The following is a 25,808-nucleotide window of genomic DNA, read 5'->3' on the forward strand; positions in this document are numbered from 1 at the left end:
ATTTTTAGTGATGGGCTTGGTGCCAGAAGGATAAAAATCCGTAGGTCATTCTTGATCTTTCTGGCCTTGGTTTTAAGTAAGATAGACAGGCCTCTTCTTTGGTTTATTTGCTGTCTTAAGGATTGTTCCCAGGCAAGTGGTCAGGGAAGTAAGATCAGGAAGAGCTAATAGAAATTAAAAACTGAAACTACATTTGTGCCTTTAATGGGGCAAAAAGGAGACACTTGTAAAAATGTGGGGAGACAAAGTCTGATGCTTAGCAGCCCTAATTTGAAAAAAACCTTTAAAAATGTTTGATAACCTAGTTTTATATTGTTTGATGTCAAATCCTTTTGTTTTATTTGATAAACTTGTTTTTAGGGTAATTATTCCTTCACAGATATCAGCAGTATAGTTACAATTATAGTTCCTTAACATTATTGGAAGATAGAACTGCTGTCCTTGTGATGTTTTAATGATGGGTGCTCTGCTCTTGTATCATGGGTAGAGGTATAAATTAGTTTCTATAGGTGTGCCATTAATATTTCATTTTGCCTTTCACATTCCACTGTTTCTTAGTTCTGCATTCATTCTGTTTTGTCTTTGGAAGAATCCTGGTGCTTTTGTTTGAAGGATGATTGCTTTAATAGAGTTTAAGACAGAATGTAATGAAAATAATTGTATTCTAATATGTCTTGCATTCTGAGTTTTGCTTTTGGATACAGTCTTCATGTAGATAATCATGGTTCCTTGTTTACTCTGTGTTACTATTATAAAAATGATACGGGTTTAAAAGTAATTGAAGGAACTTCTAAGGTTTATTTATGTGATATTTACTAAATGCAGATAAATTTAAGTATTTTAAGGGTATAATTTAGTGACTAATGTTTTGCAGATTTCTGTGAGACTTTTACTTCAAGTATCTTAACTTTGGTGTGTGTGTTGGGGAGCTGTCTTAGATATAATCCTGATTTCCTTTCAGATGATGGCTGATAGGGCACTTTAATTCTGTTTGGGAAAATGGTTCAGTTTCCCAGGCCGATTCATCTATCTTTGGAGGAGCTCTGACTTGATTGGTCAGAACGAAAGTTTCATCTATTTTATTTTATTTTACTTTACTTTATTGTTGTATCCTGCTTTTTAATTAATTAATTTATTTATTTATTTTGGGGGTTGCATTGGGTCTTGCTGCACACAGGCTTTCTCTAGTTGCGGCGAGCGGGGACTACTCTTCGTTGCGGTGCGCGGGCTTCTCATTGCGGTGGCTTCTCTTGTTGTGGAGCATGGGCTCTAGGCACGTGGGCTTCAATAGTTGTGGTACGCGGGCTCAGTAGTTGTGCCTTGCGGGCTCTAGAGCGCAGGCTCAGTAGTTGTGGCACAAGGGCTTAGTTGCTCTGCAGCATGTGAGATCTTCCCGGACCAGGGCTTGAACCTGTGTCCTCTGCATTGGCAGACAGATTCTTAACCTCTGCATCACCAGGGAAGTCCCTGTTTTAAATAATTGCATAATGACTTGTAATTTTAAGGAAGTCCACATTCTGAGCAGAATAAGTTTTTATAAGTGCTTTCTAATGTTACTTACTTTTGGATGATGAAGAGGTTAAGTGACATAGATTGTGAGCCTCTGTGTTAAGGGGTATCTCTTTGAAAAAGCATTCTTAGGAATTTTACTGTGTCTGTTTGTGTGGCACAATGCAAAATAGCAGAAACTGGGGTCCGAAATCCTAGATTCCTGGAGCGTTGCTGCTCACTAGTGTGTCTGTGGGTAGGTCTTTTACATTTGTGGATGTTGATTTTTTTTTCATATGTGAAATGGAATACTTTAAATACCTGTTCTACCTGCAGTACAGGTATATTCTGAAGTTCAAGCGAGAATAAGTACTTTGCAGACCATGAAGTACTTTGGAATTAATGGTTATTACACCCATTTAGTCATTTCACATACAGCTGTTGACTAAGGTCTTTTCATTCTTAAATTATTTCAATAGCCTCTTTAGTCCTAGGGACTTAATTTCCACCCCAAAAGGTAGGTGATATATTGATTAGATATTGGCCAATTAAGAAACCTGCTTAGAATTGGTGGTTCTTCTGCACAGTCCTGTTGCTCAATCATCAGTGTTCATTGATGGTTTTAACTACAATTTAATCCCTCCCACTACTTTATAAACTCAATTGTGGGGCATTTCAGCATTAGCCTAAACAATGGTTTTGAATACGTTAAGCTCCTAACAATTAGGGAGCAGTTTGGGGCATTGAATAAAGTGGAATGATGCAATTGAACCTGACAGCTTTAACAGTCAGCCTGCTCATGGGACCTGAAAGTTGTTCACACATGGTTTCTTCTCTCATCACATGCTGAGTATTAAAGCCCGATGGTGGTAGCTGACACAGAAATGGGTCTGTTATCAGGATACATTTTAGAGTACAAAGTTAGGATTGAGTTGGAGAATATATGAAACTTTCTACTGTTCTCCAGTTTTTCCTGGAAACTTTTCTAGTCAAACAAACTGTGCATAAATTATCATTAAAATATTTGAATCCTTACATTATATTTGCTGTATTGCTATGTTATTATAGAATATATAGATTAAGATATCATTGCATAATGAGACAGTACTATCTAATTTTTCTTAGGGAAATGTTTTACTCTGAAATATAGCCATGTTAATATCAGAATATAATGGGCAAATTATGTTCTCTAATGAAGTTAATGGAAAAGATGGAAACCATAATAGTTTATGAAAAGAAGTTTTAAATAACAAGGTAAAGTTTGAGTGCTTGCCATCTGCCACGCATTCTTCTCAGCCCTTACGTGCAGTAACTCAAGTCTCACAGTATTCTTATGATGAAGGTACTATTTCTATCTCCATTTTTACAGATGGAAATTGAGGACAGAGAGCTTTAGTCCCTCACCCAAGGTGAGATAGTTTGTCTTATGGCCGATACAGTGATAACAAAGAGTTTTTTCTTGTAAGAGTATGGACGAAGTAGGAATTTTTAAAAATAATACTGTTTAGTGAGCTGACAGTATTTCAGAAGAACGCATTTTTAAATCATGTGTCAGTGTTGGAAAGTTTGAAGAAGAAGCTGCTGTGTTTTAGAGCTTGTTTGAATCATTTGACTTTAATGTTTATTGACAGGTTAATTGTGCATTTAAAAAATGCTTGCTATGACCTCTTCCTATATGATTGAAGCATGAAGTTTCATACTCACCTCTAGATGATGCATTGCTATGATACTTTCCAAAGGTGAAATTTTGATAGGTACTGTTCTTTCAAACCTAATTTTTCTTCTTCATACTTTATTTTTCTGCCTTTACCAACATTAGGGAGGAAAAAAAAAATCTACCAAAACAATACCCACTTTTAAGTCTGATACTCAGATAATTGAGTAGATTTAGCCTGATTTTTTCCCTCTCTACTACTAACTCCTTTAGAATGAGCCAAGTGCCTAGGAATTTGGTAGACTTACTTCACTCTACAACTAGAACTCTTTCAAAACTTCTCTGTGGTCCTAAGGGGACATTTGAAATGTAAGAGGTGAACTTCAAGCTGAAATATAATTTTAATCTTGTTAATATTTTAATAGGGTATGTCAGTCTACTTAGGAAGCACTAAATTTCTATGATTTATTTTGAGTTTCACTACTGCCTTGGTCTAGGGACTTGCATATCTTTCTAGATGCTTAACATAGTATGTTATTCTAAATTTGCTAAGGGTATTCTTTGACTCAGGTGCTAAGCATATTTTGCTTCACCGTGACTTAGATTTACCTCAGTAATTATTCAGTTTATTTTTACTTTACTTGGCTCTGGGTCCATCTTGTAAAATAATTGTTACACTTAGTGAGACTTTTACTAAGGTATTAGAATAGATATAACATCTTGTGTGAAGTGGTTCCTTCAGTTATTAGTCTTGGGGAGGGAAAAAAGAACCTGTCTAAGGTATCATATATTTGGAAGTGAAAGCAGAAGTTTATTAAGGCAATATGAACTTAAAATTTCATAAAATATTTTTATCTTGATCTAAAACCGGTTTTTACATTTTGAGTAGATGACTTCATTTCATCAGGACACTATTAAGCCAAGTGACCAGTTTTTTGGCGGTCATATTCTTTTTTTTTTTTTAAACATCTTTATTGGAGTATAATTGCTTTACAGTGGTGTGTTAGTTTCTGCTGTATAACAAAGTGAATCAGCTATATGCATACATATACCCTATATCCCCTCCCTCTTGTGTCTCCCTCCCACCCTCCCTATCCCACCCCTCTAGGTGGTCACAAAGTACCGAGCTCATCTCCCTGTGCTATGCGGCTGCTTCCCACTAGCTGTCTATTTTTACATTTGGTAGTGTATATATGTCAATGCTACTCTTACTTCGTCCCAGCTTACCCTTCCCCCTCCCCGTGTCCTCAAGTCCATTCTCTACGTCTGTGTCTTTACACCTGTCCTGCCCCTAGGTTCATCAGAACCATTTTTTTTTTTAGATTCCATATATATGTGTGAGCATATGGTATTTGTTTTTCTCCTTCTGATCCACTTCACTCTGTATGACAGGTCCATCCACCTCACTACAAATAATTTCATTTCTTTTTATGGCTGAGTAATATTCCACTACATATATGTGCCACATCTTCTTTATCCATTCATCTGTCGATGGACACTTACATATTCTTTTTTGTTTTAGCTTCTTATTTTGAAATAATTTTGGGGTGTATAGAAAAGTTGCAAAACCAGTACAGAGTTTATGTGTCTTGTGGATACCTTCACTCAGCACCCCAGTGTTTAACAACTCATACTCTTTATAGTGCCAATAGGCCTGAGAACATATTTGCCCACAGTAGACACTCTCTTTCCCAGGGCAAGATAGAATTGAAATAAGGTATGTACTTCCTTCCAGACACAATTGCCAGTTTTTTGGTTTTTTTTCATTGAAGTCTAGTTGATTTACAATGTTGTGTTAATTTCAGGTGTACAGCAAAGTGATTCAGTTATACATACATATATTTCTTTTTTTTTTTTCAGATTCTTTTCCCTTATAGGTTATTACAAAATACTGAGTATAGTTCCCTGTGCCATACAGTATGTCCTTGTTGGTTATCTATTTTATATATAGTTGTGTGTATATGTTAATCCCAAACTCCTAAGTTATCCCTCTGCCCCTTCCCCTTTCCTCTTTGGTAACCATAAGCTTGTTTTCCATGTCTGTGGATATGTTTCTGTTTTGTGTATAAGTTCATCTGTATCTCTCTCTCTTTTTTTTTTTTTTAAATTCCTTATGTGAGCTTTATGATATGATATTTGTCTTTGTCTGGCTTACTTCACTTAGTATGACAATCTCTAGGTGCATCCAGGTTGCTGCAAATGGCATTATTTCACTCTTTTTATGGCTGAGTAGTAGTCCATTGTATATATGTACCACATCTCCTTTATCCATTCATCTGTCAGTGGATATTTAGGTTGTTTCCATGTCTTGCCTGTTGTAAATAGTGCTGCTATGAACATTGCGGTGCATGTATCTTTTTGAATTATGGTTTTCTCTGGATATATGCCCAGGAGTGGGATTGCTGGATCATGTGGTAGCTCTGTTTTTAGTTTTTTAATGATCCTCCATACTGTTCTCCATAGTGGCTGCATCAATTTACATTCCCACCAGCAGTGTAGGAGGGCTCCTTTATCTCCACACCGTCTCCAGCAATGACAACTGCCAGTTTTTATACCAGGTCTTCTGAAGCAGACCTGTGGTACATTACTAATTTGCTTTCGGTGCACTTTAAAAATCCATGTTCAAAGTGTGCTTTGGAGAACTGTGTATATATTGTTTCCCTTATTCCTTGTTCCAGATTCCTTTTATATAAAAGCTTTCAGTGCCCTTTATGCTTCATAACTAGCTTCTTTAGGTTCTCATGGACTTCCATGAATCTTAATGCTTTCACTTATTAATAACGAAGGTTTTTTTGAGTCTACAAAATGCCAGTCATTGTATGTGTAGTGTCCTCATAAGTTGTGTGTCTCTTCCCTGCTCACTCACTTATCCTTCTTTATTGCTACTAAGTTGAAGAATGTTTTTACTAAAATGTTGGGAGTTTCTTGGTCCTAAGGTGCCTACAGAGTTATCAAGAGTTTCCAGCAGTAACCGTTGTAAATACCATTTCAGAAGTGTTGGCCAAGCAGTGTCAGACATTTGTGGAATCTTTGGTAGCTCATGTTCCCTGCTTAAAATGATGGTAATGACTTGAATTTTAATGTGGAGTGCTTTAGATGTTTTCATATACCACAGAATCCTACATGGTAAAATTAGTCATTTATTTTGTCTCTCTTGGAAATTTCTTGTTTAGATAAATACAATAATTTTTAAAAGACAAAACTACCAGATAATTTTTAAACATTCAGAAAATTTGGGAAATTTATCATTCAGGATAATGAAGAATGTATTTCTAATTTATTTTATTATTTTATTATTAATTTTTCCTTTTCCTGCCATCCTTATAAAATACATGTTTCCTGCTTTGGAATCATGCTAACGATGATTGATTCTCTTCCTGTTGATAGTCATTATGGAAATCAGTTATGGTGTGCTGCTTTGCGTTTTGATCTGTTAGTGTGGTGGGCGTAGTGTGTGATTCGGAAAGTAAGATGATTTGGAGACTACATCAAGAAATTTGAAGCTAACGAGGATAAATATAAAGCTCTTGACAGAAGGAACCCTTCCTGAAAGAGAATAGGATCTTTGATTCTTGTCAAGAGACTAAGGCAGCTCATAAAACTGATAATTGGAACTAGAAAAGCAGTTCAACTGGTATGATAATAGTTTTGATTCAGCCAGTGGATGAGTGCACAAACACGAGAGTCAAAGGATAGGGTGCAGGTGCAGAGGCCCCTCCTGTCCATGTACTCAGAGCACAGCCCCACCAGCAGTCGGGAATGCACTCATTCTTGCTGGTATTTTTCTCTCTCCTCTCTTGCTGTCAGCTGTTACTTCTTGCTGCCAACAAAATGTCTCAGGATATTACTTTTTCTTCGTCTTTCTAATTAATTTTCCACTTCTAATCTGTTATATGCTTAGTTGATCTTTTTAGAATTGTGTCTAGAGTAAGTAAGTTCGCTCTGCAAAGAGCATTTTTAAGTGTGAGGTGCCCAAGATTTTAAACTGGGTTACTGGTAACATCTGATCTTTCTGCGTGTCTCTTTGGATTTTTCTTGTTCTAAGTTATTTTATAAGTATCCAAGATTCCCAAGTAGTTAAATTCTGGAGAGGTTAAAAAAAAAAGTCTTCCTGTGTTTCCATTTTTGACTCATATTTTATATATTCTATACATGGTAAGTGTCTAGTGTGATCTTTAGGTTAAAGTGCCGACTTAGCTTTTGCCAAGGGCTAATTGATTGTTAAACAGTACTATATAATCCAAACTACTGACTTCGTATACGTATCTTTAATAAGAGGAAAAATGAAGCCCAGAAATTGACCAGTTGAACTTAGACATTACAGTATGAACTATGAAATATACCCTTTGAAACAATGGAAAGCAAGGACAGGATTCTACATCACGGGGACTATTACTATGAATTGTAAAGGCCAACTTTTATGCTTAGGAAGTTGGCTAGAGGCCGAATATTAATGTCAGGGTCTGAGTCTTTCCAGAAACACAGTTTATTCTCTTGTTTATATTTTGCTTGTTGTCACTATTATGTCGTCTTGTTCTCTTTTGTGCAGTTAAACATGTCAAAATGTCCCACATCTTTTGTTCTGCTGTTATTCAGCTGCTTTATATTAAAAATGCCTCAGTTCTTTTAAATTGTTTTCCAGAATTTTGTTTTGCAATAACTACACAATGATTTTGTTTTTATGAAAGGTTAAGTTTGATTTCATTCATGAAAAAGAAAAAGAAATCTACTTTGAAATTCGTGGTTCTGTTAAGTCTGAAAAGTATTTCAGGCTAGTAATAGCCTTCTTCTGTGAGTTAGCAGTGTTTTGTGTACAAGAGATTTGCTTCTAAAATGCCACATTTTTAAGGTTATAATATTCTTGGAAAGTGGGAGAAAGTATTCACATCAAAGAAGGCATTTTTATTACTTTGGATTACGCAAGACTTTGGCCAGCCTCCTTAGCTTCATCTGTTTAAGGGTTCATTTTCGCTTGTTTGGCACAAGTCCCAGTGGAGGCCTTCAGAATTGTGGTTAGCAACATGAATGAATCACAAACTGTGGACTAGCTCTTCAGTTCGTAGAGCTGGCTTACTGCCAAAAAGACAGTGCCTTATATGGGGTCAGGGCAAAGCTGTGATTCGTTGAGCCCTGCATTGTATAGAAAACATACTTGTGATGCCTGTTTGCTTTCTTTTAAAATAAAACAAAACAAAACAGAAAAAGCAGCAGGCTTCCAAGTCTATCAGAATAGGAAGTAACAAAATAGTGTGCAGGTTTTACTAATGACAGAGTTAAGCAATAGAAATATGGCTCTGTATAGTTAAAATACTAAAGGTAGAAGTTGGACCTTTTGACCTCCTCAGCCAGCCTGTGAGGTAAGAGATTGAAACATTTGTTAGACATCTGTTGTCTCCCTGCCCTTATTTTGTAAATGGTTTAATAAGATTAAATAACTAGTCATATGTTCACATGGTTACCATGCCACTGGTTTTGGTATCAAATAGGTACTTTGAAATTAAAGCATGAATAGTTAACTTTGTGCCAATCCTTTTTCTTTCTCTCTCTCACTTTTTTATTTTTTTAAATTTAGAGTTATGTAACTTTCCAGAAACTGGAATATTGGAACGGTGAAACAAGAATGAAATTTGCTCTTCAGAAAGTCAGAAATTTTTCTTATATTCTTAGGTTGGAGAAAGTAGTTGTTACTAGTTCTATTAGGAGGAAGAGTATTAAGATATTTTTAAGTATAATTCATTTGTCTTTGTAATTCTTTTCATTTAGGCAAATACTCTAGCTGGATCTTCTCTTAGTCAGGCATCATCTCATATATATGGCAATAGAATAAATCCAAATTCATCAATGGCAGCTCTTATAGCTCAGTCTGAAAATAATCAAACAGGTAAGATTTCAAGAATTTTTAAACTCTAAAATTCTGTTCCCTTCCCCCAATGTAATTTTTACCCCCTTCAGGTCATTTGATTTGAAAGATCTAAAGGTGTGGTTGATAAGTAAAATCTAAAGGGTGGGTGGGGGGTGCCCCTCCCTTTTTAAATCAAAAGAATCACAGTTGGAAGTAAATAGTATGCTGTGCTGCAAAATAGTGATGTGCTTTTTTACTGTCTGAAATGTAAATGTTTAAGCAGAGCCATCAGCAGGCAGGAATGCTAGTGTCTCCTGTGACTTTTGTGATTGATGTGTTCAGTGCTCAGTTCTGTGCAATGAAAGTAACATAACACTGGGCTTTTCTGTGAATAGCCTCAATCTTTATTTGCATAATTCATGAAATTGCATTACACAAACTTGGTAAAAAAATCCTGTTAGAGAATTTCTACAGTGTTTAGTAATCCTGTGAATTTTTACCAGTTGACATTTTGTAGCGTTTGCCTCTTGTACTGTTTTAATGAGCCACTGGCTTTGCTTTGTCTCATTCCATCCTTAAGGATTTGTTGACATGTCCAAGTAGTCATGCCTGTTTGGGGGAAGGGAATGGGTTTAGCAGTTCACCAAGAATGGATCAGTCATGTCTTTACACTTTAAGGGTCAGAGGTTACCTGACTCAGAATAAGGGGAGGACAACCTTAAAGAGGCCAGATAGGATGATTTTATAAGGAACTAACTGTAGGGGAAATACAAGTTATTTTTCAAGCAGAGATATTCGGTGTTACCTAAGGAATATTTTGAAGAAATTAATTTCTTTTTCCTTTTAAATACAGAATTCTGTATTCCTACTTGTTATTGTCCATTTGGATATTTAGTGTTATGTGAAATGATCCATATAATAGATACACTTTTAGTGTGTAGCTCTAGGTAATACATATGTATTTTATGACTTGTCTTGGAATGCAAAGTGTTAAAATATACAAAGCATAAGGATTTGCTGTGATAAGCATACAGATTAGCTGTCCACAGCTGTGATTCATTACTTTAACCGTAGAAATTAAAAGTGGCTGAGGGGAGGGTACTGCAAATGGAAACCACGCTTCTGTGCTGTAAAATTGAAAGGAATGAAAGAACGAACATAATCCATGGCCTTCTCCACCCACAAAAAACGTGTAGGGACAACGCCTTACATGCCACAGTTCAGCAATTCTAAACTAGCAACATACTAGATCCTCTACTTTCATAGGAACTGCAAAGATAGTGGTAAAGGTTTTATGTATGTTTTAGAAAAAATCAGGGCCAGAGCTTAAAACCTGTTATCTAGTGAGAGTCACTTTATCAGCTGTGAAATATTTACACTGCAGATCAAGAACTCGGAGACAATAGCCGCAGCCTTGGTGGCAGAGGAAGCTCACCCAGAGGGAGTCTCTCACCAAGGTAAGCGTTATTTGCACTGCAAAGTATCGGCAAAGGAAACATTTTGCGATTTGGAAACTTCTTTAACTCATATCAGCAGAGCATACATTTGTGAGGCTATAAAAGCATTCTATAGATAAGAAGCATGTCTGGACAGTCAAGAAAAATGATTCTAAATTGACTTGAATATTAATTTAAACACATGGTTAGATTTGTAAGCTTTGTAAAAGATATACCTTTTCTTGGATTTCTAATGAATTTTAGCTCTCTTGTATATTTAGCTCCTGGTACTATTAATGTATTAATTTGGGTAATTCTTTTTGGTTAGAAAATAGTCTTAAAAGTCTCTTAGGGCTTCCCTGGTGGTGCAGTGGTTAAGAATCTGCCTGCCAATGCAGGGGGGACACGGGTTTGATCCTTGGCCCGGGAAGATCCCACATGCTGTGGAGCAACTGAGTCCGTGTGCCACAACTACTGAAACCCCTGCGCCTAGAGCCCATGCTCTGCAACAAGAGAAGCCACTGCAATGAGCAGCCCGTGCACCGCAAAGAAGAGTAGACCCCGCTCGCCACAACTAGAGAAAGCCCCCACGCAGCAACAAAGACCCGACACAGCCAAAAATAAAAACAAAACAAACAAAAACAAACAAAAAAAGTCTCTTAAAGCTGCAGACTCCAGGCTTTCAACTTTGGGTTCCAGTTTTAGCTCTGTTGTGGGCAATGCACTTAACCCTTTAGTCTCTAGTTCCTAATTCAGTAAATGAAGTTCTTGTGGCTCATCTCTGAAATCCCTCTAGTTCTTAAAATTGTCTGAAGCAAAGTATAGCAAATATGTTACATTGTTCTGTGAAATTATCTTAGATATTATATGAAAGAGTTCAGGTACCATTTATTAATATATAATATATAAGGTTATTCCTGCGAATAGCACATTAGGCTATCGTTTTATTAACTTTATTCCACTCTCAACTCCTATACCTTTTTCTAGTTTGTTTTCTCTCTGTTCTCTAATTTTGTAAACTGCCTCAAGCATAGTATTAGATTGGGTGAGAATGGAGCAGAAGGAGGAAGAAGCCCATTCAAGAATCTTTTTCAACTGTGGAAATTTTAAAATTCTATTAAAAACAAAATTTTTTCTGCCATGGCTACCGTAAATATCACTGTTGTTATGTTGCTAATATATATGGGAATGTCTGTTAAGGAACATCTTTAACGTTAGAGAGATTAGTCCAATAACCTCTAATTTTGCTATTTTCTAGTGCTGCATCAGTAGTGCCTTTTTTCTAATCCCTGAGTGAACTAAAGGTAGTATTGTTTTTCCTAATTGAACTCTGCAGAAAATTAAATAGTATTCTTTTGAAACTAGGAGTTTGAAGTACAATTATAACATCATCTGACCAATTTATAATTTATGCTGTGTTACTTCTGTACTGTTTTATTCTTTTTTTTTCAAAGAAGAAAGTTAATGGATTTTTTTTGCTCATATGTTTAGTGGAGGAAGCGTCTCTGTGTTCTCCTTTTTCTTTTTTTAAATTTATTTTTGGCTGCATTGGGTCTTTGTTGCTGCGCTTGGGCTTTCTCTAGTTGTGGTAAGCGGGGGCTTCTCTTCTTTGCAGTGCATGGGCTTCTCATTGCGGCGGCTTCTCTTGTTGTGGAGCACGGGCTCTAGGCGCGCGGGATTCAGTAGTTGCAGCGCACGGGCTCAGTTGCTCTGTGGTATGTGGGATCTTCCCGGACCAGGGCTCAAACCCGTATCCCCTGCATTTGGCAGGCGAATTCTTAACCACTGCGCCACCAGAGAAGTCCCCGTGATCTCCTTTTTTTTTTTTTTTTTTTTTTTGCTGTACGCGGGCCTCTAACTGTTGTGGCCTCTCCCGTTGCAGAGCACAGGCTCCGGACGCACAGGCTCAGTAGTTGTGGCTCACGGGCCCACCCGCTTCACAGCATGCGGGATCTTCCCAGACCGGGGCACGAACCCGCGTCCCCTGCATCGGCAGGTGGACTCTCAACCACTGTGCCACCAGGGAAGCCCCCCTGTGTTCTCCTTTTAAACTTAAAATATCATGCAAGCTACCTAGAAATTATTCAGGATTCCTTACTGCAATTTTGCATTGTGCAGTTCTTCGTGTTTCATTAGCTAAATGGTATTTAACACAAAAAAATGGCACTAAATTACTTTAGCACATATTTCCAACTGTATATTATTCTTTAAAAATCAGCCTGAAATATAATGGCCTAAATTATCCTGGCAATAATATACTATTTGGAAAGGGATGGGCAGCTGTATGTAGCATGTGATGTTTACATGTGGAATAAAAAGCCTCATTTGTTTAACTTCTAATTTAAAGAGATTTTTGGAGAGATGCATATCAGGGATGCGGCAGAGCACTCTCAGGCTGTTGGAAGACCTGAGCTGTAGCCCAGCTCTGTCACTTACTAGCGGCGTATCTTTGGACAAGTCACTAAAGCCCCATCTTGTTTCCTCAGATAGAAATGGAGCCAGTAAGGCAGGTTTTGACTTCTCACTAGGTTGTTGTGAAGTTAACTGGGTGGAAACACTTCAGAAACTCTAAAGCCCTTTACTAATTTATTATATTTTTATGGAGGCTGGAGAACAGAAATGGCCACATTTACTTATTTAAAACAAAAAGTGGATGAGAGAACATAACATGTTCATCTTAATATAAGTGATACTTGTTTTGGAAGAGGTTTAAGTTGTTATCATTTGAAGTACAGATGTAAGACATTTTAGAAAAAATTTGTATAAAGGGCTCAAAAATTGCTTTGGTCTGGATAATGTTCCCTAATTCTAAAAATACTTGAAACTAAGTATTTTTGAATTTATAACAAAATACTCCTTCAAAATTGTTTAAAAATTCTTTTTACTGATATTTGAGATTTTGTGGTTATGAATTAAAATGCTCTCTACTTTATTATAATTGTACAGTGTCTTTCTAGTCCTGTCTTTCTCCCTTTTGTCTTATAAAGTTGCATCAAGTTCTTTTACAGCCTATTTCAGAGATTATTAGTGGTGTGTTTATATATTTTCTAGTGGTTTTTAATTATTGAGCATGGCCAGCTATTCCCTTGATTTTTACCATTTGGGGAGGAAGGATGGTAATTACTAAATTTTAGGGTAGATTATGGTTTTATTGTTCTAACATAGGCAGCCCGGTGTTAGAAAACTTGTACAGGAGAAGGCTCAGCGTAAGGTGAGAAATGTGAATGTGCTTCCTTCAAAGGGTCCTTCTTCTGTTTAACCTGAGGATTAATGTTTCCAACAGGTCCCCTGTAAGTAGCTTACAGATCCGCTACGATCAACCAGGCAACAGCAGTTTGGAAAACCTGCCCCCAGTAGCAGCCAGCATAGAGCAGCTTCTGGAGAGGCAGTGGAGTGAAGGACAGCAGTTTTTATTAGAACAGGGCACTCCTAGTGACAGTAAGTATTCTCTTCTTGTCTTTAAAGAAAGATCAATAGATGGATGGATGGATGGATGAACAGATAGGTGGATAGATGTTGAAGTCACACTTCATCAACAATAGCATTGAAATTATGATATGTCTTACATAATATGGTGAGAAAGTGTAATGTAGTGGCTCAGTAGAACAAATGCTACAGGTTTACTGCTTGGACTTGAATTTTGTTTTTACCTGTTATTAACAGTGTGATCTTAGGCAAGTTTCTTAATGTCATTGTGCTTTTAGATTTCCATTTGTAGGATGGGAATAATTACCTATATCATAGTATTGTTTTGAGAGTTAAATGACATAGAATATATAAAGAACGTTGCCTGGCTCATGGAATTCACTGGTTTTTGTTACTTTTTATAATTATTAAAATATTGGTACATTGTTTCTCCATTGTACTTTGTTCTAATCAATTTTTAAAAGTTTTACTAAAATATGAGTTATAGCTTCTTTTAGCTTAGTTGTTTGAATCAAACTTGCTCATCTTTGGAGAATTTGTTTTAAAAAATGTGTATAGTCAAGTATGGCCAACTCTCTTGATTTTACAATTTGGGTGAGAAAGGAGAATAATTACTAAATTATATATGTAACTTATATATATTATCTATATTATTTACTTGCTAAATTATGTAATATATATTACATATACATATTTAGTATCTTTACAGTTTTAAGTATTAAGGAGAGCCATGGGTGAAAAATGCCAAACACAAAAACTGTTACTACAGATACTGTTAACTAGAGAAGTGGCCTAATGTTAAGGATATATATATATCTGGGGGAAGGAAATAATAGGTGTTTTGGTTTGGTTTTTAATCATTTTGGGGGTGGGAGGTATAAGCTTTTGCTGCTTTAATTTTTTAAAACAAAACAAAATATTTTGCTTATTGTTACACAGGTGCCACAAATTGGTATTTTTATGAATGGTGCTCTGACAAAAAATGATAATTGTGAGGAAATTCATGCCGGGATAATCCTTTGAACATGATAGCTGGAGGACAGGTTTAGCTTAGTCTTACTGCATCTCATTTGGGTATACTAAGGGTTTATTTGTGGGATCTTGAAGAGGAGGGATAAAAGTTAAATCCTTGGGAAATGACCGTATGTGTCTGTACCAGTAGAATTGTGTGTTTTCAAGGCCCTGAGGGCATGTTAAACAAATACAACTTTTTAATACATAGAACTTTTAAAGTGTCATTCACTGCAGCATCACACAGGCCTCTCTCTCTGCTGTGTCGAGAGGTCTGAGAGCTGTGGCAGGAACGGAAACGGTATTTGAGGTGGTAAGGCAGGACAGAAGCTGAGCCTGTATGCAGATGACGTGCCTTCCCATGGAGCCGGGAGAGGGACTGCGGTGCACACACACTGCTCTCTGCTGGGCGAGTGTGGATCCACAGGCCTAGCGGCTGGGCTTCCTAGTCCTGTGTCAGGTGGCTTGCTTAACTCAACCAAGCAACAAACAAATACTTGTGCTCTTTATTTGTGACAAAGGATATTGGTGTGATTCTTTGCCCTTTGAAATATGATTTTAATGAAAAATCATGGCGAGCACCTTGAATTTTTAATTAGGTTTTCATTTTGATGAAAATAAAGTGTTCTCATGATTTTTCTTTGAGAATGGAAATTACCTGAAGTAGGTTGGGTTTTTTTGGTATGTGGCAACAAAGTTTCCACATGGTATATCTAGGAACAGTATCTCTTTATGCTTACATAGGTACAAATATATTATGGTATATTTATATCTACATATAAATTTAGGAATAGAACCTAGTCACTTAGAAATGCTTTATAGAATTTCTACTTTTCTATTTTAATTTATTTCTAAAGTTATTGACACTTAAGTCCATAAAATACCTAGTCCTGTGTATGAAATTCTTTATTAAAAACCATTCAAATGTCTGCTAGTTTTAGGAATGCTGAAGTCATTACACCAACTTCAAGTAGAAAATCGAAGATTAGAGGAACAGATTAAAAACTTGACTGCCAAAAAGGAACGCCTTCAATTATTGAATGCACAGCTCTCAGTGCCTTTTCCAACAATAACAACAAATCCCAGCCCATCTCATCAAATGCATGCATTTTCAGCACAGAATGGTAAGTATGAATTTATTGTGGATCTAAAGAAAGTAGGATGGACTTCCATTATCTTTTTCATAATAACTGAATAATAACTGGTCACCAGTTATATGCAGATGTAGAAAAGGAATGATAAATTATTTTCTATGAGCATAAAGAATCCTGTTCATGTAGAGAACAAACGTATGGACACCAAGGGGGAAAGTGGTGGTGGGGGGATGAATTGGGAGATTGGGATTGACGTATATACACTAATATGTATAAAATAGATAACTAATAAGAAACTGCTGTATAAAAAAATAAAATTCAAAAATTCAAAAAAAAAGAATCCTGTTCAGTGTTCAATTTGAATTTGCTCTAACTTCTTTAGTACAGAATTTAATGGTAAAATTTAAATATGTAATGATCTCTTTATTGATTTAAAGCCATGATATTCAGTATAGATAAAGATTTTTTTCATTCAAATTGGTCTTAAGAATAACAAGGCTTAATATTTAAGTGTTTTTAATGCGGGCTTCAGGGTAAGCTTTTTTAGACAAGCCTTTAATCTTACACATAATGTACTTTAACAGGTAAATAGGTTTCTTTTTCTTCGTCTTTTTTAATCTAGCTCCTACTACTGATTCCTTGAACAGCAGTAAGAGCCCTCATCTAGGAAACAGCTTTCTACCTGATAATTCTCTTCCTGTATTAAATCAGGTAATTTGGGTGTGGTTAGTTTCATTTGTGTGTTTCACTTATGAACAGTAGTATATCACATTAGATGGTTTAAAATTATTTTAAACAGTTTTGCTGTGTTGTTTACAACTTAGTTTCTATTCTTTCTTACGTTAGGACTTAACCTCCAGTGGACAAAGCACCAGCAGCTCATCGGCTCTTTCTACTCCACCTCCTGCTGGGCAGAGTCCAGCTCAGCAGGGCTCAGGCCTTAGTGGAGTTCAGCAGGTCAATGGTGTGACAGTGGGGGCACTGGCTAGTGGAATGCAGACTGTAACATCCACCATTCCTGCCGTGCCTGGAGTGGGTGGAATAATTGGAGCTTTGCCAGGTAACCAACTGGCAATTAATGGCATTGTAGGAGCTTTAAATGGGGTTATTCAGACCCCTGTCACAATATCCCAGAACCCTACGCCCCTCACCCACACAACTGTACCACCTAATGCAGCACATCCAATGCCAACTACACTGACTAACAGGTAAGAAACTTACTTAAATACCTTTTGGGTTTTTTAGTGCAACATGGTACCAGTGCTGTCCATACTTAGATTGGGATTTTTAAATGTGCTCCTTGTTAGATGTACTCTAAGAAATTAAAACCCACCAAACTTAATATATTATACCAAGACACTTAAGTAATTCAGGTTAAAACAAAATTAAATCACCTTTCGTAACAAAGCATTAGGTATATTCTATACTGAAAATTTCAGTTTTGATCTGTGATGTGTGTTTTAAATGCTAATTTTTCTTATCCCCGTGTATATTGCCTTCATGTGTCATAAATCCTGAAGAAAAGTAATATTATAATGAAGATCACATAGGAATGTTGGTTTCTTAAAATTCAGCTGTGTAATTTTGTTAGCTTTGTTGTCAAAGATTTTGATATAATATGAAGGTCAAATATTTATCTTGAATTTCCAGGGAGTGAGACTCACTGTTTCACTGTAGTGGAATTTCATTTGAATGGCAAAGCCATGTTGTTATTGCACATACTTTTGAGGAATAAGTCATTTTAAATGGATTTGCAATGGATAGTAGTAAACTGTTTCTTCTGGCTCTCTTTTCATTGGTGCTTAATTTTACCGACCATTGGGAATGTAAAAAAAGTTTAGGTCAAATCAATTAGTAGTATGTTTGGATTCTTTCTTTGTTTTAAATATGTGTCACTTAGTGTGGGTTAAATTATCCTTGAATGATTAAAAATAAAGTATTACATGTTCATGTTATAAACACATGTAAATTTTTATTCCATAAAACAACTGAGTGCCTGCTTGGTTTACAGTATAAAGGGAAACAAAACATTTACTGACAATGTGAATTCTTGTTTACCTGTATATGTGCAGAGAGAGAGAGAAAGAGAGATAAAAGAAATTTGTGCATCATTGTTTTCAAAAAGTGTTATGGTTAGAAAGTTGTTAAGTTATTAAACGTCAAATTGAAACAATTGTTCATTTTACATTAAAAAAAAAACATTAAAAGGTGTACGGTAGAAAGTAAGAATTTTCATCGTTTTTCAGTGCCTCAGGACTCGGATTACTTTCTGACCAGCAAAGACAAATATTTCTTCATCAACAGCAATTCCAGCAGTTGTTAAATTCTCAACAGCTCACACCAGTAAGTTCTTCCTTTTGATAATACTTGATCTTTATTAGGAGCAAGTGATCCAAGCTATAATAACTATTCAGCATAGGTATAGATTGCCCACTTTGTGAAATGACATTGTGCTGTAGTCTGTGATACCTGCAGTTACGTTATATTGATTCATCGACAAATACTAGAACGTGGTCTATGCAGCTCTGGTAGACTCTGTATTTTCATGGAGCTTCATTCTGATAGGGGCGATGGACGATAAATACATACACACCTTTTGGTAGTGATGAGTACTGGGAAGGAAAATGCAGCAGGATAAGGTGGTAGATAACAGTCGGGTGAGAGCTATCTTAGATAGGATGGTCCAGCCTCTGAGTAGGTGACTTTTGAGCACACACCTGAATAAAAGTTGAAGGAGCATGACTTTCTGACATGGGGGTGTGTGGAAGAGAACATGCACTCAAGGTGGAGGGACCAGGGCCTGTGTGCTGTGTGACTGGGCTGGTGTGGAGGAGAGCAGTCAGACGGGTGAGCGTGGGCTGCAAGGTTGTGGGCTGCCTTGTTTGGCTCTCCATGGCATGGAATTTAGATTTACCTTAAGTGTGATGGAACGCCATTGGTGATTTTTTTTTTAAAAAACCTTTCTTTGTGGAAATAAACATTCAGGTGTATAAGAAGTAGAGAGTATGGTATACTGATTGCCTAGCTTTAATAATTATCCCAGTTAAAAAACTCTTTTTTCGTATATCCTCATTTTTCCTTTCAGAATTTTAAAGAATTAATTGTAGGGCTTTTGTTTGTTTGTTATTTTGGCCGCGTAGCATGGCATGCAGGATCTTAGTTCCCTGACCAGGGATCGAACCCGCGCCCCCCGCAGTGGAAGCTCGAAGTCTTAACCACTGGACTGCCAAGGAAGTCCTGTAATTGCAGGGCTTTGAACACAATAGTGACATGACATACAGTGACGTTTAGATTCGCGGGATTCTCTGAAGTCAGTAGGGAATGAAATCTAATGTCTCAGGACTGAGCCCTGGGCACCCTGGAGGAGAAGAGTAATCTAGTCAAGGGTCTAGGGAAAAAGTGGCCAGTGAGTTAGCACAGAGAGTGGTGGCCTAGTTCCGTGTGAAGAAACATTTCAAGAAAGGGAGGACTCAGCTGCGTAGAATGCTTCTGGTGAGACAAGTAAGAACTGCCCATTGGATTTGGGTGTCTGGAGCTTTTTGAGAACGTGGTTTTGCTGAGAAGTGAGAAGCTTCACTGAGTGGTTGGGAAGAAAATAGGAGAGGAAGCGAAGATGGGGTACAGGCAACTCAAGATATTTTACCGTAAAGAGCAGAGAAATGAATCGGCAGCTAGCATTAGAAAGACGTGGTCTAAGGGGGGTAGTTTCTAATCATTTTGAAAATGACAGCGTATGTGTATGTTGATGGGGAATTTTCTGGTGCAGAGAGAGGAGGGATAACGCCAGGGCAGCAGAGCTCTTCAGCAGAGAGCAGCTTCCCCTGTGATAAGAGGGAGGCAGAGAGGCTGTCGGTGGGTTTTATGACAGGAGGTTGAGGAAACCCACTTCTAATGTTTGTAGTTTTTAAATGGGAATTATAAGTAAAGTCATCAGCTGAGGGGGATAGGGATATTGTAGTTAGAGGAGAGAAGGAAGGTGTGGAACATATCTTGGAGGTGGGGAGAGAACTAAGGCAGATGTGGGAGGGTGTGTCTAGCACACCTCACTGCTAGGAGAACACCCATTTAATTAACTTTGGGGTTTCAGCCTTTGTTTGTAACTTCTTTCTAAAATACATCTACCTACTTTCTTGCTTTAGTCAAAAATGTATTGAAAATGTCTGTTTTACAATTCTGGATCATTGTCACTGTCACTGTTCTTAACAGTGGTATAAGGATAGAGTCTATATAAATTCTTAAACGCTTACACTAAAATGTAATCTTGTTTTCTTATCTCTTGCCTCATCTTAATATGAAGTTCTGGAATTCAGTGTATTTGGGGTTCTTCCTGTTAATCAAGATTTTACTCTAAGAACAGCACATACAGGTGTCTCGTTTCTGGAACGTGGTTGATCAAGGAATTTTTAGCACAAATTATTACCCAGAGACCAGGAAGACTGAGTGGATTAGACTTGACGTTTCCTTTGCAGCCAAGGTTGTGGCATGAGGTTTGTTAATTTACAAGCATCAAACTTCACATAGTCAGGAGTGGTGCTGTGAGGCACCTCCCTCCTCCCACCTTAAGGAAAACTCTTGCTCGACCTCCTCCTGACCCTCCTCCCCACCAGCTGCTGCCCCCGCTCAGCCCTGTCCATTTCTGCCTGGCCTCTTCCCTGACCTGGTAACGGCTTCTGCCCACTGGAAACATTTTCTTCCCTTAGCTCCCAAGATACCACATTATCTTGGTTTTCTTCCTACCTAACTGGTTCTTCCTTTTTAGCTTCCTTTTCTGGGTCCTCCTCTTCTCCTCAGCCCCACTCATTTCAGAGCATCCTAGAATTCAGGATCTCCTCCAGCCGCAAAGCTTTAAATACTGTCTGTGCTGATACCAACGTCTCCAGCCCGGGCCGCTGTCTGGAATTTCAAGCTCCCATATCCACTGCTTGCTTAGTTGCCACCACTTGGCTCTCTTAATAGATGGTGCAGGCATAATTAATGTGTCCAAACAGAACTGCTGACCTTCCACATGGCTGCCCCACCTCAGCTGATGCACCTCCATCCTTCCAGCTGCTCAAGCAGTTATTCCTTCACCCCTCTCTTTTTCTGACACCTCACATTGAATCCATCAAGAATCCTGGGTCAGGTTGTGTCGCTCCTCTGTTCAAAACCTTCCTTTGCCTTCCCGCATTACTTTGAGAAAAACCAGAGCTCTCTCGGCCAACACTCCAGGCCCTCATCCTTCTCTGGCCTCCTTCCTGCTCACTGCACTCCGGCCCGGTCTCCTTGCTCATCCTGGGTCATGCTGGGTGTGCCACAGGGCCCCTCGGCACTGGCTAGCACTCTCTCTGCCTGGAACCCACCCACCCCTGCCCCCCCATATCCACATAGAGAATTCCCTCATCTCCTCGTGTCTGTGTCCAAGTGAGAACCACCCTGACCCCCGCCCCTGCTGTCCTCTCTCTTACACTCCTGTTCCCCCCGACCCTGGGCAGTACTCATTTCCTAACATTTCTTCACCCCAGAACAGTGCCTGGCACATCATAGTACGCGCTCAGGGGTGCTCACTGGAAGGCATGGTCTCATAACCGCATCAAGAAAGCACTCTTTCTGTTGGCATGAATGAGAACTTTAAAAGTTATTTTAAGTACCCAGAATTATGGGAGGGATTTCACCATGCAGTGCATTTTAAAGCCAAATGCAGGTCACATGGCTGCTCTAAGTTGCCATTCTCCGTGATTATCATGGGCAACCGCATATGAATAGGGGTCTCCTACGTTTGTTTGCCCCATTTTGAAAATAAGGCCATTCCCTGATGATATTGACATTTTACAGTAGATGGTTATTATCTAGTGCAGTGTGTTCTTCCAGATGAGACTCTTGTTGTCTTTCTTAGTAGTATGACTTTGCTGTCATTTAAATACCTAACATCAGAGCAAAGAAGAGAGAAAGCAGGCTGTCCTGACGGCCGGGTCTGCACTGGGACTCACCCTCTCCTGCATGTTCTTACCTAAGGAGCAGCACCAGGCCCTTCTGTATCAGCTGGTGCAGCAGCACCACCAGCCTGATCTCCAGCAGCTGCAGATCCCGGCACCCACGCAGATGCCCATCAACAACCTGCTCGCAGGCACGCAGGCGCCTCCGCTTCATCCAGCCACCACCAACCCGTTCCTCACCATCCATGGCGATAATGCAAGTCAGAAGGTAACAGTAAGTGTCTGTGCTTTGTTACAGCTAGTGAAATTCCAAAACGAATTTTATTGATTAATCAGAGATGACTGTCCAGCCCCTCTCTTCCTCCCCACCCCCCTTAAAATATATTATCCCCCTGATAATTTCTTCTTAAAACCAGTTGTTTCAGCACCTGGATAGTGTAAACACAAAGGACCTAAGCCAATTTATATATCCTCTAAGTATATCAGTTTGAATTTGCATGTAAGGTTGGAAGACTGTTTTATAATTTCAAAATGAAAATGTGTTTTAGTATGGTATGGTAAGTGGTATTGGACAGTCCAATCAGAAGATAGTAGTTGGTGTTTTGAGAATCTTTGTTTAACTAATTTGTTTAATTATAGAAATAGTCTAGATAATTTAGGAATATTTTTATTATTTTGCTCAGACATGCTAAAATTGAATTATATTTATAATAAAATTAATATATAAACTTTAGGGCAATCCAGTTATTCTACCTGATAGAAAGTAAATCATCACATTTGTAATGAAATTTAAATTCTTTATTAATCTCATGTAAGTGATAGCATCTTACCCTTTCAATGTACAAGTTAAGATAAATAAAAATGGGTGCAGGAACAGTATACTATACATATAGTAGCACACATTTTAAGGCTGTTTCTTTCTATTAATTCTCCCCTTCAATCAGGTCTACTTTACTGGAGTATAAATGTTTCCCCTAAATTCCAGTTCAGGGCAGAACCCTGTTAGAGGAAGGATATTGGGATATAGAATGGAGACTGGACATCAGGAAAAGGAAGAAGGGAAAGAATGAGGTGGGAGACTTGGCAAAAAATGGTGTTAAAAGTCACAATGTTTGCTCTTTCCCATTACTTTGAAAGTTTGCTCTTTACTGTGCTTTTAGTTTTCAGAAACTTTAGTTTGTATTTAGTAACAAGAATTGGCTCAAAATATAGAATTATTGGTTTTCATTAACTCTTCAATGCTTTTTGTTTGCCCCACTGTTCCTCTGACTTCCTGACTGTGAATACTGTCATTATCACAAACCTAGTTTTGCAGACATGGAAAATTTCATTGATTCTGTATTAATTTAGAATTTTTTTTAACCGTTTTTTCCTAAGTTTTTTCTTGTGTTAAAAAAATTATACAGTATGAAATGTATTTTTAATGGAAAATCACAATAGTAAATAAACACTATAAAATAAACAATATTAATTAATGTAGAAAAGCAAGGCTGGGAAATAATATTTATGAGTATCCTGCTATGTGGCAGGCATCTTTGTTAGATACAATAGTATACGTGGTTCCAATCTTTAAAATATTAATAGGCTGTAACCCCATTTTTTAAATAGGGAGATTCAAAGAGGTTAAAGCTCAAAGGACACATAGCACATGTGGGATCAGAACCCAAGACTTTGTTAGTTGATTTTCCACACTACTGTGTTACTACTTCTGTGGAAAAGTCAGTCTGGGGGGATGGTTTCTACATTCATTCCTTATGAATCCTCCCTCAGAGGGGCACTTCTGTCTTTGTATACTGCTGAATTTAGTATAAAGCAACTGAATGTTTAGCAGTAAATTCATGTCTTTATGTTATGCTGAAAAGTAGCCATGCTGACTTTTAGAAAAAAAGGAATAACCGTATATATGACCTTTTATCTCAGTTAAAATTTCAAGTAAGAGGATATTATCTTAAGTGGGGGCCAAAAATTCATTTAGCTAATGCATCTTATTTTGTTTGTTTTAACTGCAGAGACTTAGTGATAAAACTGGGCCTGTTGCTCAAGAAAAAAGTTGACACTTGAGAAACATCTAGAAATGGACTATCCTGCTATTCTAGCACTTCATCTGGCTGCTGTTGCAGTCCGCTTACTACACCTATGAAGAAATGCAACAAGAAACCAGCTGCACGACAAAGGATTAATTGCCCCAAGAGCATTCTTGTAAGGCTTTGATTGATTTTCTTGTTGCTTTGTTGCACTGAAATGGAATTCCCATATCCCCCACCCCTCACCCACATTTTTTGAATTTTGAAAGAAAATTTAATAGCTAACTTTTGTCATTGAAGTAATTTACATGCAATGAATTTATCAGCCTAAGAGGAATTTAATATAGTTGGTGTACAACTAATTTTGTTATGAATTGGCGAGATGAATAGCAAAACTAAAGACTTGTTCCATTTTTAAACCATTTGATTTTAATGTAAAAGTTGGAACGTGAAATATGATCTTTTGTTTGGGTTACAGTATGCTTGCTCTGTGAGTCAAAACAAATTTCAAGGAACTGTCTAATTTCTTCTATTGGAGTTTTATTGGTTAAATATTACAAATAAATAGGTCATCCACTTGGAGTTGGCAATCTTTATTATGAAAATTTCCTTTCTAATGGGATTTGGCCAATTTTGGTAATCAAGTTAGAATGGTAAATGTCTGCTTCTGCTAAAGGTAATTTTCTTTTGCTAAATGCTTTTTCTTTAGTGTTAAGACCTACTCATATTTTAAAGAAAGCTTGAGTTCAGTGATTTCTAAGGCTGCTGAGGGAACCAGCTCAATTCAAAGTGAAAGAGGGGCCACTCTGAAACTGCTGGTAGGGTTTGGCCTGAATCAAGTGCCTGTTAGGACCTGCCTTGTGCTGAAGTGGCTCTGGACAGCTGAGCCTGCGCTTTCAGTCCTTGGGAGTAGTAGGGACAGTCGGCGTTGCACCAGCAGCCTTCCCCATGGTTCTGCCTTTATTAAGAACTTTCTATGCCACTGTAGCTAGCTCAGGCAAAACTATTACCTGGGTATTTATCCACTAATGAGTCACAAGAAAAATGAGTGGATTTGGTAAGAATTTTCTTTTTTTCTTAAGTTAGACAACTTCCCATTATTGACAATGATTTGAAACAAACAAAACAAGACAAAAAACCCACCACTGCAGTTCCTGAAACAGGTGAAATCTGTATTACAGCCCTTCCATGTTGGGTATCCCCACTCCTGGTATGACAGTATAGCAGAGTATAAATTAAACAATTGGGGATGTAATCATTGAACTATTCTTAAATGTGTGAATTATTAGTGGAAAAGACCCAGCTGTAATTAGACCTCCACTGTGTACTTAGCTGGAAGAACATGTTAATTCTGCAATATGTCTCTTGGTTAATAAACATTGCACAGTTCTTACCTCATTTCTGTAAATAAGGTTTTGTGAATCTGTTTTGTATTGTGAAAAATTCATAAGATAACATTGATATTTTGATTTGTAATATTTCTAATTGGTAGATTTAATTGAAAAGTAAAATTAATTTATTTTTATATGTTCAGGGGAATTTTAAAGAAAGTCAAATCTTTTGTAGATAATTTAAAAAAATCGGTGTGGTTTATTTTACTTATTTAACCCACTGGTTGTTATTCTGTAACAATTTGTATAAATGGTAAATTTTGAACGTGTTGTTATTTTACTTAGATGTAAAATTCCACATGTATTAAAATGTACAAAGTTTTTGTTAATAAAATTTAATAATGTTTATAACTCTGCTTTTTTTCCAGTTTTATTAAGATATACTTGACATACAGCACAGTATAAGTTTAAGGTGGATAGCATAATAATTTGACTTACATATATTGTGAAATGATTACCACAATAAGTGTAGTTAACATCCATCATCTCATACAGATACTAAAAAAAGAGAATGACAAAAAGAGTGTTTT

General features: G+C 37.3%; 1 protein-coding gene across 10 annotated transcripts in view; it reads left to right on the forward strand.

Annotated features, from left to right (window-relative positions):
* MLLT10 (MLLT10 histone lysine methyltransferase DOT1L cofactor) overlaps window positions 1-25,607 on the forward strand; it is a 246,891-nt gene extending 221,284 nt beyond the window's left edge. For 8 of the 10 annotated variants that reach the window (XM_060006191.1, XM_060006190.1, XM_060006188.1 and 5 more), the window contains 9 exons: window positions 8,906-9,023; window positions 10,369-10,441; window positions 13,704-13,858; window positions 15,793-15,981; window positions 16,574-16,662; window positions 16,798-17,159; window positions 18,198-18,294; window positions 21,943-22,137; window positions 23,873-25,607. In XM_060006191.1, coding sequence (XP_059862174.1) covers window positions 8,906-9,023; window positions 10,369-10,441; window positions 13,704-13,858; window positions 15,793-15,981; window positions 16,574-16,662; window positions 16,798-17,159; window positions 18,198-18,294; window positions 21,943-22,137; window positions 23,873-23,917 — 1,323 coding nt within the window. In that variant the 3' untranslated portion in view covers window positions 23,918-25,607. Of the gene's footprint in view, window positions 1-8,905; window positions 9,024-10,368; window positions 10,442-13,703; window positions 13,859-15,792; window positions 15,982-16,573; window positions 16,663-16,797; window positions 17,160-18,197; window positions 18,295-21,942; window positions 22,138-22,807; window positions 23,294-23,872 lie in introns of those variants that run through there. The other 2 variants (XM_060006192.1, XM_060006193.1) reach the window with 2 other exon arrangements.
* Window positions 25,608-25,808: the final 201 nt, after the last annotated feature.

This window comes from Delphinus delphis, chromosome 2, assembly GCF_949987515.2.
Source record: "Delphinus delphis chromosome 2, mDelDel1.2, whole genome shotgun sequence".
In the NCBI taxonomy this organism is placed as follows: Eukaryota; Metazoa; Chordata; class Mammalia; order Artiodactyla; family Delphinidae; genus Delphinus; species Delphinus delphis.